Raw genomic sequence first — 13748 nt, 5'->3', positions numbered from 1 at the left:
GCCATCAATCTAACCCGTCAACTAGATTCAAATTCTGGTCAAACAATTTTGATCGTCTGAAGTTTCTTTACTATCATCTGAATTCGACAGAGGATGTCGAGAAGGTGAAAACTATATGTGCTTAATAACTAACCCAAAACATTGGGGCTTACCTTATGAGGTGTGCTGTTATGACATGGGGACTGTTTGAAGTCAGTGATGTTTATGAGAAAAATGAAATATGCCTTACTAAGGATGTGACCCAATTGAAGGACAACCTTAAGATTCATACCGACAAGGCGGAGGACCTGAATAATCAATCGATGGAAATGAAAAAGCAAAAGAAAACCGCAGAATCTTAATGAGACACTGAATAAATCCTTGCAAGAGGCTAAAGTAGACCTACTTTTAGCTGGAGATGAAGCCTTTGAGAGGGCTAAAGCTCAAGCTTATGCCTCAATCCAGACCTGAATATGTTTGAGATGGACTTCTTCAAGACCGTGGCGGATAGCCGACATGTGGATATGGAGGAAGCCTTTCTTAAAGCCGAGGTTTCTAAGGATGCGACGACTAACAATGTTACACCTGATGCTCAAGAATATGAACAACAAGATGTTTAAGTTTGTTTATTTTTTATTGTTAGCCATCTATGATAATGTGCTGTTTGTAATGTTTGGATAATATATTTTTTTTTAATTTCCGGTACCATGTTTAAGCCCTTCTGAAGCCTTTTTGGGTATACTATTATCATTTTATCATCCTGTTCCACCCTGATTGCTCGTATAGCACCCGAGCACATCTTTAAATGGTTCATGCTCATGTTTTAGTGGTATGCATTAGAACTTGGTCTTGCTGCATACCAGCTTACTCTTCTTTTAAGTAGTAGATTTTGAACTAATTGACTTATTGATGATTTAAACCTTTTGATTAGGTAATTAGAAAATTTAGTCGGTTTGTTAGAGGCTATTTAGTCCTTTGGATTGGTCATATGTTCGGTTAACATAATCCGTCCAGAGGTTCATATTTACATGGCCAATTTAATTAGGTTAGATGTTTTATTACATAACCTGACTATAGGTTCTTATTTACGTCGTCGATTTAATTAGGTTAAAGGTTTCATTAACATAACCCGGTCAAAGGTTCTTATTTACATGGTCGATTTAATTAGGTCAGAGGTTTCATTAAAATAACCTGACCAAAGGTTCTTGTTGGTTTTATGTGTTGGCAACAATTTTGGTAAAACCTTGAGTGTTCACAAGTTGTCCCAAGTGTTGTCTTGACATAAGATAACATGTACCTGCAGGGTGTTTAAAATGTGAATATGCAGGATTTTACTGAGATGTCAGGCCTGATGTCATGACATCTGTATACAAAACATTCAGTCTGAATGTTATGTATTATGTGATTATGTTTTTTATGCTAATCTATGTGTGATTGATGTAATGATTGAACGCGCCCTCAATCAGTAATTACAACCAGATTGACTTATTTTCCAACGAGATATAATCAGCTGTCATGAGAAGATATGAATGGAAAATAGTTTTAGGATTCTATGATGTCCAAGCCCAGCCAAACGATTCTATAAATAGGGCATGGAATATCTGGTTTTAATACACCAGAAATAACAAACGAAATATTGAGAGAGAATAAGGGTTTTAGTCTTGTGTGGTCGTGTGTATTGTAAGCCATTCATTCATCCACAGATGATTGAATTGGACTGATTTTTGAGTTGTAATTTGTCCACTCTAAGCTTTGAAGCATGAGTGTGTGTTTACTTGATTGAAGCTTTTAAGCAAGATCAAGTATGTGTCTTTGAAGAGTGTCTTCTTTTCATTGTAATTCTTGTTTTATATCACTGATGTGATTGAGGGGGAGTGAGTAGGATCTCATATCTAAGAGTTCTTAGGTAGAAGTCACACGGGTAGAGATTAGGTGAAAAGACTGTAACTTGAAGTTGTTTACTGAGAGTCTTTGAACTAATTCTGTTTAGTAGATTTCCTTCCTGGCTTGGTAGCCCCCAGACGTAGGTGAGTTTGCACCGAACTGGGTTAACAATTGCTTGTGTCTCTTGCATTACTGTTCTTTATCTTTTATCCTGGTTGTATTGTTCAGATATTAGTGTCGTGACATTACCTTCGATATCTCATATCTAATACCAGAATTTCAATTGGTATCAGAGCAGGCATCCTGCTCTGGTTTTGGGTGAGATCTAGAGACGTTACTTTCTGGTACTATGGATAGAGACGGAGGATCTGTTCACAGACCACCTATTCTGGATGGATCCAACTATGACTACTGGAAACCTCGAATGGTAGCCTTCCTAAAATATTTGGATAATAAGGCTTGGAAGGTTGTTTTAACAGGCTGGGAACATCCAGTTATTACTAAGGAAGGAGAAGCTACAACTGATAAGAAGGCTGAGGAACAATGGACCAAGGAGCAGGATGATCTAGCCCTTGGGAACTCTAAAGAATTGAATGCTATATTCAATGGGGTTGATAATAACATCTTCAGATTGGTAAACAATTGTGAGGTGGCTAAAGATGCTTGGAATATTCTCAAAACCACTCATGAAGGCACCTCTAGAGTGAAGATGTCTAGACTGCAGCTCCTCACTACCAAGTTTGAAAATTTGAGGATGAAAGAAGATGAAAATATTCATGAATTTCATATGAATATCCTTGAAATTGCTAATGCCTCAGGAGCCCTAGGTGAGAAGATGGCAGATGAAAAACTAGTGAGGAAAATACTCAGGTCACTTCCTAAGAGATTTGCCATAAGAGTGACAGCCATAGAAGAGTCTCAAGATATTTCCAATATGAGAGTGGATGAGCTAATTGGATCCCTCCAAACATTTGAGTTGAGAATGTGTGATGGATCTGAAAAGAAAGTCAAAAGCATAGCCTTCATGTCAAACACTGAAGAGAAAGAGGAAGAAAGTGGTCAAGATACTGATGAAGATCTGGCAAATGATGTAGAATTATTGGGAAGACAGTTCAATAAACTTCTGAAAAAGATGAATGTGAGGTCTAAGTCTAATGTCAAGAACATCTCATCTGACATCAGTAGGTCCAATAATGCTGGAAGAAGAACAAGATCTGATGAAAAGTCCAAAGAAGGAAAAGGAGTTCAGTTCCATGAATGTGATGGGTATGGACACATTAGAGCTGAATGTGGGACCTACCTCAAGAAACAGAAGAAGAGTCTTGCTGCTACTTGGTCTGATGAAAGTGAAACAGAAGAGTCTGCAAATCTTGTGACTGCCTTGACTGGAAGATGGGGTTCTGATGAAGACTCAAGTGATGATGAAGTAACCTTTGATGAGTTAGCCACTACCTACAGAAAGTTATGTCACAAAAGTGAAGAAGTGTGTCAACAAGTTGAAAGTCAGAAGAAAGTGATAACACAACTAGAGAATGAGAAGGCAGAACACTTGGAAACCATCTCTAAGTTGAAGACTGAAGTAGTGTTCTTGAATTCCAAACTGGATGAGATGACAAAGCATGTCAGAATGCTAAACAATGGATCTGACACCTTAGACAAAATTCTCCAGATTGGACAAATGGCAGAAGACAATTCTGGCCTTGGGTTCAATGAATCCAAACCTGAGTGTAGTCACACTGGTAGCAAACCAAAGATGTCACATCATATGTCACAACATCATAAGGGAAGACAACATAAAGGAAAACACCAAAGATGGAGATGTCATTACTGTGGAAAATTTGGTCACATAAAACCATTCTGCTTTAAATTGTATGGCTATCCTAGTCCTTCTCATCATCAACCTAGACCCAAATATCACATCACTGTCAACAGAAAACAATGGGTTCCTAGGACTGGTGTTACTAACCTAATAGCTCACACATCCTTCAGAGTTTCAGCCAAAGAAGACTGGTATTTTGACAGTGGATGCTCCAGACACATGACTGGAAACAAAAACCTGCTAACTGACCTTCATCCTCATGCCACCATCTATGTAACCTTTGGTGATGGAGCAAAGGGTGTGTTCTGGACTGGGCCATGACCCTTGGCACGGCACGGCCCAAGGCTCGCCAAGCCCACGTCCAAACGGCCATGTCCACACGACCACGAGGACACGTCAGGTGGACAACCGTCCGCCCGACGAACGTCTCCCCGGCCTCTTAAACACGTGTCGGACAACGAGCGGATCCTCCTCATACGACCTCCATCCACTCCCCGTCAACCCACGTCGCGGACACCTGAGTTGTGTCGGGCAGAGCCATAACGGCATCTCACTCACCACGTCACCCAACTCCCCTATATTGTCTCCTTAGGGATAGGGGCAGTTGGACCAGGGGGCAGACCTTGGTCTAGGTCTTAACGCTTCTTACGCGTCCCCTGGCAGCTCCTCCTTGGGCCTAGCTAATCCAGCCCATTAGGAGCCTTGGCCCAGCGCTGGGGGCTCACTATAAATACCCCTTTCATGGCAAAGGGGCAGGTATTCTAACTCGCACTCTGATAACCTCATTCTGTACCTTTTCTGACTTAAGCATTGGAGCACCTTGCAGGTACACCCCCCTCTCATTTCATTCTCCGGCCCATTCACCAAGACCTTGGAAGGCCCTCCTGATCAGGTGAGATCAGTGGCGCCGTCTGTGGGAACTAGCTATCCCCATCTTCATCAAACGAGGATCAAAAGCTCATTTATTTCTGTCCTTCCAACATGGCCGGAGAACAACATAGCGATCACAGCCGTCCCCTCGTCAACTACAATATGGACGACGGCCCGCCATCCCATGAAGCGGACGTTCGGGACGGTCATCCATCCACCCCGTCTCCAGAGCCCCAAAACAACGGAAATGCCTCTCACGCCCACAATTTAGGGGCAGAGACATTTCATCCCATTCCCGTTCCCGTTGAAGGAGACGCCGTAATGATTGCCATGGTGAATGCCCTCAATCAGGCCGGTTCTATGCTCCACCAGCAGCACGAACGAATCATGGCCCTCGAAGCCGAACGACAAGAGGCCCGGCCCCAGCCGGTGAGTAGGATACAACAACGTTCGGAGCCAACGAAGAAGCGAGGACGTCGCTCTCCCGAACCCCACGCCAGCAGGGCACGCGCCCGTCGTGACGGTGGTCGAGCGAGAACATCACCAAGGCGCGGGCACAGCCCCGACAACAACGAACTGTCTCCCTTAAGGAGCGACGAGGAAGATTTGCATTGCCCCCTATCTCGGGCAATAATGGAAGCCCCGCTCCCCAAAGGCATGGAGAAACCGCCAAACCTAGCTGTGTACGACGGGACTACAGATCCCGACGATCACGTCGACAACGTCAACGCGATGCTCGACTACCGCAATGATATAACCGGGCACCTCAAATGCCGACTGTTCTCAACGACCCTCAGGAAAGGGGCCATGGCCTGGTACAAAAGCTTGGCCCCTGAGTCCATTACGTCATGGAGAGTCATGAGGTCCATGTTCACCCGGCACTTTACAGCTTCCCGTCGTCACCCCAAGACTGAGGCGACCCTTGAAGCCATAGTGCAGAAGAAGAATGAAACACTGCGCTCATACATCGAGCGATTCAACCAGGAAGCTGTCGAGGTAGATACCACCGAGCACATGAAGAAGTATCTCCTAGAGAGAGGTCTCTTACCCGGCAGTGAACTTAGCAGAGCCGTAGGGATCGAGCCTCCCCGCACCTTAAACGAGCTCCTGCATAAAGCCCAGGCCTACATCAGATACGAGGAAAAGCAGGTGGCACACAATGCCCGCAGCGGACGTAACGCTGGGGAGACCGAGCACTCAAAACGCGAGGACACGAGCATTTCCCGTCGCAACGGAGACAAACGAAGAAAAGAAAGACCTCGCGAGCTCCGGGAAGGAAGAGGCCCCGCGGGCAGATATAGCGAGTACACCTTACTGACAGCTCCTCGAGAGCGTATCCTCGCAGAATGTATCAACTCTGAATTTAAGCAGGGCAGGGTCAGGTTCCCAAAACCGTCTGCACCAAAGCCCCACACCGACAAATCAAAGTACTGCCGGTTCCACAGAAGTCACGGGCACGTGACCGAAGACTGCGTCCACCTGAAAGATGCGATTGAAATTTTAATCCAAGAAGGGCACCTGAAGCAGTACACGAGGAAGAACGAAGCTCCCAGACACGACGAGCCAGAGAAGAAGAGACCCCGGGAAAAACACCCCCTGACAACTCTCCCTATCAAGTGGCCCTCTGCGTGTCACGACCGGAAGATTTCTTCCTCCCCGAACCATTGCCCGAGGGCAAGATCACTGCACTCAGCCCTAGGAAGACTTCCCTACCACACTGGTGATATCAGGAGGAGGAACTAACGGGGAATCCGCGGCCCTCTCCGTCAAACGTAAGTTCGACGAACTCCTACTGACTGCCCCCGAGCAGAAAGCGACATTGACAAAATACCGGGGAAAATCCAACCCAATATCCTTCTTCCTGGAGGAACTCCCGGGCGGATCCCCGAACTCGGCCATCCCACTATTGATAAGAGCAAAGATGGCCCGATTCGACGTACGACGCATCCTGGTCGACGAAGGCAGCTCAGTGGATATCATGTACGTCCACCTCTTCAAGACTCTGAAGCTAGACAAGACCAACTTAGCCCCCTACGTCGGATCAGATCTCCAAGGACTCAACGGAGCAACAACCAGACCGTGGGGATATGTTGAGCTCCTCGTCACCTTCGGCGAACAAGAAACGGCCAGGGAAGTCAAAATCCAATTCCTGGTCGTAGACTGTCCGTCTCTCTACAATTGCATCTTTGGACGCCCGACACTGGCCGAACTCACTGCGGTCCCATCCACCGTCCACCTGAAGATGAAATACTACACCAAATTGGGACGTGTGGTCACCATCCATGGTGACATCGAAGCAGCCCGACGATGCTACGACGCCGCAGTAAAAGGACAGGCCGTAGTCAGCACGAAGAGCAACTGCAACAACAAAAAACTCAAGACCGAGGATCCTTCCCGAGGAGTCAACGCCATCGACCTCGACTGTCGCATCGGGCTGGACGAGACCGAAGAGGGGAGGTTCCCCAAGGAACGCTCTCTCGAACACCCGGTCCGACCAACCCCCGACGGGGAGTTCGAACTCATTCCTCTTAGGGACGATCCGGAAAGGACAGTGAAGATAGGTAAGGGACTACCCGAGGAAACAAGAGAAGAGCTAGTAGCATGCCTCAAAGAGAACTCCGACCTCTTCGCGTGGAATGCCGCAGAAATGCCCGGGCTGGACCCCGAGATCGCGTGTCATAAGCTAGCTGTAGATCGGGCAGCCAAGCCCATAGCACAGCATAGACGCAAGCAATCGCCCGAAAAGGCAGAGGCTGCCGAGCGAGCTGTAAAAGACCTCTTAGAGGCAAATTTTATTTCTGAAGCCCAGTACACAACCTGGCTCTCTAATGTAGTCCTCGTTAAGAAAAATAATGGAAAATGGCGTATGTGTGTTGATTATACTGATCTTAATAGGGCTTGCCCGAAAGATGCTTTCCCCCTCCCTAATATAGACTCGCTCGTTGACAACTCTGCAGGTTTTAAACTCTTGTCCTTCATGGACGCATATAGTGGATACAACCAGATCCCTATGTCGCCCGCAGACAAGAAACACACAGCGTTCATGACCCCAACGGGCAATTACTATTACAACGTGATGCCGTTCGGGCTCAAGAACGCTGGCGCTACATACCAACGCATGATGAACAAAGTCTTCAAGGACGAAATAGGAGACATACTCGAAGTATACATGGACGACATGATCGTCAAATCACACGAGGAGATAACCCATGCTCGACACCTTACGAAGGTATTCGAGCAGGCGAGACAGTGTAAAATGAGGTTCAACCCCGAGAAATGCACGTTCGGAGTCCGGGCAGGCAAGTTCCTCGGTTTCTATCTCACCGAAAGAGGGATCGAGGCCAACCCCGACAAATGCCGGGCATTCTCGGAGTTTCCGACCCCGAAAACCAAAAAATCGATCCAGTCACTCAATGGAGTGCTCGCCTCACTCTCCCGTTTCATCGCCAAGTCCGCCCAGCACGCATTGCCATTCTTCAGACTCCTTCGCAAAGAGGCTACCTTCGACTGGACCGATGAATGCGAGCAAGCGCTACTCCATCTAAAGAAGGTTCTGTCCCAACCCCCGGTCTTATCACGGCCATCAGAAAAGGAAACCCTATACTTATACCTATCCGTGGCGACCGAGGCCGTCAGCGCCGTTCTAATAAGAGAAACCGACGAAGGACAAAAGCCCATCTATTTTACGAGTAAAGCACTCCAAGGTCCCGAGCTCCGATATCAGCAAATCGAAAAGGTCGCCCTGGCCCTCATCAACACAGCGAGGAGACTACGATATTACTTCCTCGCACACACGATAAAGGTGAGGACCGACCAGCCAATCAAACAGCTGCTCGGGCGCCCGGATATGGCCGGGAGGATGCTCAAGTGGTCACTAGAACTCTCCGAATTCGACATACAATACGAAAGTAGGAAAGCCTTGAAAGCTCAGGCGCTGGCCGACTTCGTCGCGGAGATGACCCACTGCCCGACTCCAGCAGAAAGCGCCCACAAATGGACGATCTTCGTCGATGGCGCCTCTAGCACGTCAGGCAGCGGGGCCGGGATCATCCTCGAAAATGAAGAAGGGATCCTGATAGAGGTATCATTAGCGCTAGCGTTCCCAACATCAAACAACCAAGCCGAATACGAAGCCTTCCTCGCAGGCCTGAGGTTAGCCGAGGACCTGGGAGCAAAAGAGGTGAAAATATCCACCGACTCCCAGCTCGTGGCCTCACAAGTGCGAGGAGAATACCGAGCCAAGAACGACAACCTCCTCGAGTACTTGTCCCTCGTCAAAGAAAAACTTGATAGATTTGAAAAATGGGAAGTTCAACACATACCCCGCGAGCACAACACACGGGCAGACGTTCTCTCGAAACTAGCCAGCACGAGGAAAAAGGGTAGGAATAAATCAGTAATCCAAGAAATCCTCCCTCGGCCCAGCATCGACAAACTACCGCCTCCACTCGAGGTCAACGCTATTGGAGATGCCCACTGTTGGATGACACCCATCTACAATTACCTCACACGAGACGAACTCCCGGCTGACCCGAAAGAGGCGACCACTGTCAAACGACGCGCATGCTCGTACGTACTCCTCGAAGGCAAACTCTACCGGAGAGGATTCTCCATCCCACTACTCAAATGCGTCGAGGAAGAGAAAGTCCCCGACATACTTGGGGAGATACACCGGGGAATTAACGCTCAACACCTCGGCGGGCGATCGCTCGCACGAAAAGCCCTTCGAGCAGGCTACTACTGGCCGACCATGCAAAACGATTCGAAAGAGCACGTCAAAAGATGTGACAAATGCCAACGACATGCCGACATGCACCTCGCGCCCCCGAACGACCTCAAATCATTGTCTTCCCCATGGCCCTTCGCGTGGTGGGGCATGGACATCCTCGGACCCTTCGTCACCGGATCATATCAGAATAAATACCTCATCGTCGGGGTGGATTACTTCACCAAATGGATCGAGGCGGAGGCACTGGCTAAAATAACCGCGCAGAACATTCTCCGGTTCTTCAAACGCAACATCCTCGCTCGGTTCGGTATACCCCTGGCACTTGTCACAGACAACGGGACACAATTCACGGACGGAGGATTCCAGGACTTCGTCGCCAGCCTGGGCACCACACAGCATTTCACGTCTGTCGAGCATCCGCAGACGAACGGGCAAGCAGAGGCGGCCAACAGGGTAATCTTACGTGGCCTCAAACGCAGACTCGGTGAGGCAAAGAGGGCATGGGTCGAGGAGCTACATAGCGTGCTATGAGCCTACCGCGCGACACCACATTCTACCACCGGGGAAACCCCGTTCCGACTAACTTACGGCACCGAGGCAGTCATCCCGGTGGAGATACGGGCGCCAACGAGGAGGACGGAGGAGCCCCTAGACGAGGAAATGAACGATGAAACCCTTAGAGCCGAGCTCGACCTAGTCGAGGAGATACGCTCCGAAGCAGCTCTCAGGGAAACGACCCTCAAACAAAAAATAGCACTACGCCATGACGCGAAAGTCATAAAAAGAGAGTTCCAGGTCGGCACCCTGGTCCTCAGAAGAAACCAGAAAAACCCGAGAGAGGGCAAACTGGCGGCCAACTGGGAAGGTCCTTACCGCGTCCGCGACAAAACGAGCAACGGGGCCTATTACCTAGAAAACCTACAAGGAGAACAACTCGCTCGACCATGGAACGCAGAAAAACTTAGACAGTATTACAGCTAAATACACCACGGGGAGACGTGGCAGGTACGACCACGCTCTTCGTCCCCAAAACCCCAGGGAGGAACCACGAGACCCGGGAACGATCCGGGGTCACATAACACACACAACCCTCCCCGACGGTTGAGATCTTGACCAAGACTCAACGTCGAAGTACCAGGACTGGCAGGGCACCCAGCTCGCGATGGGAGGGCCCAAGCCTCGGGACCAGGGTTCGAACAACGGACCCGGGCTTCGATACCCACGGGCACAAAGCCCGACACTTCGTCGGTTCCCTAAACCGAGGAGATTAACAAAGTCGAGCAGAGTACGAATTCATACAAACAACTATCAAACACAAACGAGCACAATGAATGATAACGAAAATATTCATATATTAGAGCGGCCGAAGCCAAGTACACCCGAAGGCCATATTACAAACGCCCGAAGGCCAAAATACATAAGGCACGCAGGCCATGATAACTGAAATCAAAGAAAAACAAATAAACTAAGACTCCGCTCGGAGCACCTCTTCATCCTCTTCTTCTTCTTCTCCCCCCAGCTCCTCCTCCGCTTCAAACGGGCAGATAATCTCACCATCCCGGACGCAGCAGTTATAGGCCGACCCTACTGTCACCAACTCAGGGTTCAGAAGCCCGAGCTGCTCGACAGCATTGTCGAAACCATCTTTGAAGCAGGCCACGAGATCTTGGTTGAGAGTCCGAATATGCCCTAGCAGCTCACCGCGCGAACCAAGGGCGCGTTCCTCCTCGGTCTCATCTGCCAGAGGACGGACCTTTCCCTCGAGAGACTCAACCTGAGCCCGTAGGTAAGCGTTGTCCTCGGTCAGCTTCTGATGGTCGACCATCTGCTCTTCCAAGCTCGCCTTAGCAGCCTTCAACTGGTCCCTCTCCTTTTCCACCTCCTCCAGCTTCTGGCTCAGCCCTTCCTGCAGCTGATGCTCTTCTTTGTAGTCCGACAGATCTTGAGATAGTCTTTCCTTCTCCGTCCGAACCTGCAAAAGGGCATCCTCCAGCGAGGCGGTGGAGACCGAAGTGTCGGTCAAAACCATGGCCGTCTCCATCACCCGGATGACAGCAGCAATATCCCTGGCCAGATCTTTCCTCCGGGCAGCAACATCCTGGTCCAGAATAGCCTTGGCCTCAGGCGCAGGCACAGCAATCGACTCCTCGGCCTTGAAGAACGACCGTTCCACATAGCAGGGAGGTAGAAGATAGCTGCCCGGTCCATGCGAACTTCCTGGAGACGACCTGGTAAGGGCCCCAGCCGGACGCTTCCGTTTATGGAGGGGAGAAGCCGCGGGCGACGGACTGCTATCAGGAATGTTGATCGGGTTAGATCGAGGAGGAGAGGAAGGAATCACGCTCGCCGCCTGCGAGGGACTAGCCCCGGCATCGCCAGCAGTCTCCAAGGGACGGGCCACAATTTTCTTCTTCTTCTTGGGCACCCGGTCAGGAGCGCCGACCTGATTCGCTAGCTTCAGCACCCGATCACGAGCATTGGGCATGGCACCTGCAAATAAATTACACACCAACATTAGCGAGCGAAGTCATAAACAGAAATACAAAGCTAAACAAAGTCTGCCTACTCAATAACGCCAGAGCTTCCTCCTCGGTATCACACTCGAGCAGAGCCTTCGTATTGATATAACGCGCCTCGGTGATTAGTTCCCCGGCCTCATCCAGATAGGGCACGCCCTGTCGATTCGCCCAGAACCCCAAGCTGAAGCTCTGCACGTAATCGACCAGCTTCTTGTACGCGAGCCTATCCTCCTCGCCGAGCATCGCATACTTGACTCGGTAATGCGCCGTGGAGAGATCGAAATGATCACGCTGCCACCTCAGCGGTATCTTCGACATCAGCGTCTCCTCCCCATTGGGTGTCCGCTGATAGTAGTATAGAGAGTGAAGGGCAGCCCGGGTAATCGGCATCACCACGTACCACCGGCTTTTGAAATGGCGAACAGAATCCTCGTACGTCTTGAACAGACGCACGGGCTGCTTGAAAGAAACCCAACTGTGGCGACCACGGGAACCGGACCTCTGGAGATGGAAAACGTGGAAGAAGAGAGCCCGGGTGCAACCAATGCCGAGGAACTGGCAAACTAACTCGAATGCCCGCATAAACGCGAGAGCATTAGGATGTAGCTGGGACGGCGCCAGCCGGAGCCACTTGAAGACCGACATCTGGAAGGAGTTGAAGGGGAGCCTAATCCCCGCCTCACGGAAAGCAAATTCATACATGGTGAACTGCTTCCCCGGGAAATGATGGCAAATGCGGTCTTCTTCCTTGGGGGCGCAGCAATACCAGTTCGGTGGATCCTCCCGGCTTATGGTCTCGACCATAGCGTAAGCAATGACGGCCTCGTCACAGAAGTCTGATTCCTCCTCCAAGGGCTCGTCCGCAACCCATGAGAAGTCGACCTGCCCGGAAGAGGAGGCGTGTTCGGTACCATCTCGGACACTCCCCTCCCCGACAGGGAGACGAGCGATTGTCGCGTCTTCGGTGGAGGACCCAGAATCTTCCCTCCTCGGTCGTAAGCGCCCGGTAGCACCTGAAACGCAGACAGAAAGAGTGAATTCGACGTCGTATCAAATCCACCCTTCCACCGCAGGTCAAGTGAAAGGGCGTAGCGGCGACGGACACTAACCGTGCTCAACTCGGTGGCGCGCGCATTCTATGGAGACCGGGCATAAACTTCATACAGCCTATGCGAGTATTGCCCGGCATATGAAGTTTATGCCCGGTACAGCACGATCCCAACCCTATTTTCTACCATCTAATATACACCTACAGTCCACTACACTGTTCCTAAGTTAAACCTAACCACATTTCTACAAAAATAGCATGCGTTTGACAGAAAACAACAAGGAAAAACAGTGGGTCACGGTGGAAAATCATACCTGACATAGTTGAGTTGAAAGGGGTGCGGTGGTTCAGATAGGAGGACGGGCGGAGACGGCGGTCCAGACGGTAGAGCGAGCAAACGAGAGAGAATGTGGAGAACTCCGGTGAACGCGTGAGCGAAAAAAGTGGAAATGAAGTTACTCAACCCCTTTTTATAGGGCTTGGCACGTGGACCAACACGCTAGGTCATCATTGCCTAGCCTGCCTACGCCGTCTTTGCACACGAAACGAAGCGACCCCACTAATTCTGAGACACGTCTATCAAAGATAAAAAGCTGAAACAACCCGAGCACCTATCCGTCTCCTCGACTCACCAAGACGCCACCTCCCCGCGTCATACCCACGTTTACTACAAGGAAGGTGCAGACCAACCGATCACCTCCGTCCCCGACATTCCCGAAGAAAGGGTCGGTCATGAATAGATCTGTTACGACCTCACCTGTCTAACGCTCAAGCTTCCCCGTCGTCTCGGGGAACCCTTAGTTGAAACATAAGTCATCTCTCTGGCTCAGAGACTCGACTTGGGGGGCTCCTGTTCTGGACTGGGCCATGACCCTTGGCACGGCACGGCCCAAGGCTCGC

At 49.8% G+C, this 13748-nt stretch overlaps 1 protein-coding gene across 1 annotated transcript; it reads left to right on the top strand.

Annotated features, from left to right (window-relative positions):
- The first annotated feature begins 6473 nt into the window (after positions 1-6473).
- Positions 6474-10262, top strand: LOC127136179 (uncharacterized). Its single transcript, XM_051062773.1, has 2 exons — positions 6474-9121; positions 10097-10262. The coding sequence occupies exons 1-2, from the start codon at positions 6474-6476 to the stop codon at positions 10260-10262; spliced, it is 2814 nt and encodes a 937-aa protein (XP_050918730.1).
- The last annotated feature ends 3486 nt before the right edge of the window (positions 10263-13748 follow it).

This window comes from Lathyrus oleraceus, chromosome 4, assembly GCF_024323335.1.
Source record: "Lathyrus oleraceus cultivar Zhongwan6 chromosome 4, CAAS_Psat_ZW6_1.0, whole genome shotgun sequence".
Classification (NCBI taxonomy): domain Eukaryota; kingdom Viridiplantae; phylum Streptophyta; class Magnoliopsida; order Fabales; family Fabaceae; genus Lathyrus; species Lathyrus oleraceus.
This window is presented reverse-complemented; position numbering and strand designations above follow the sequence as displayed.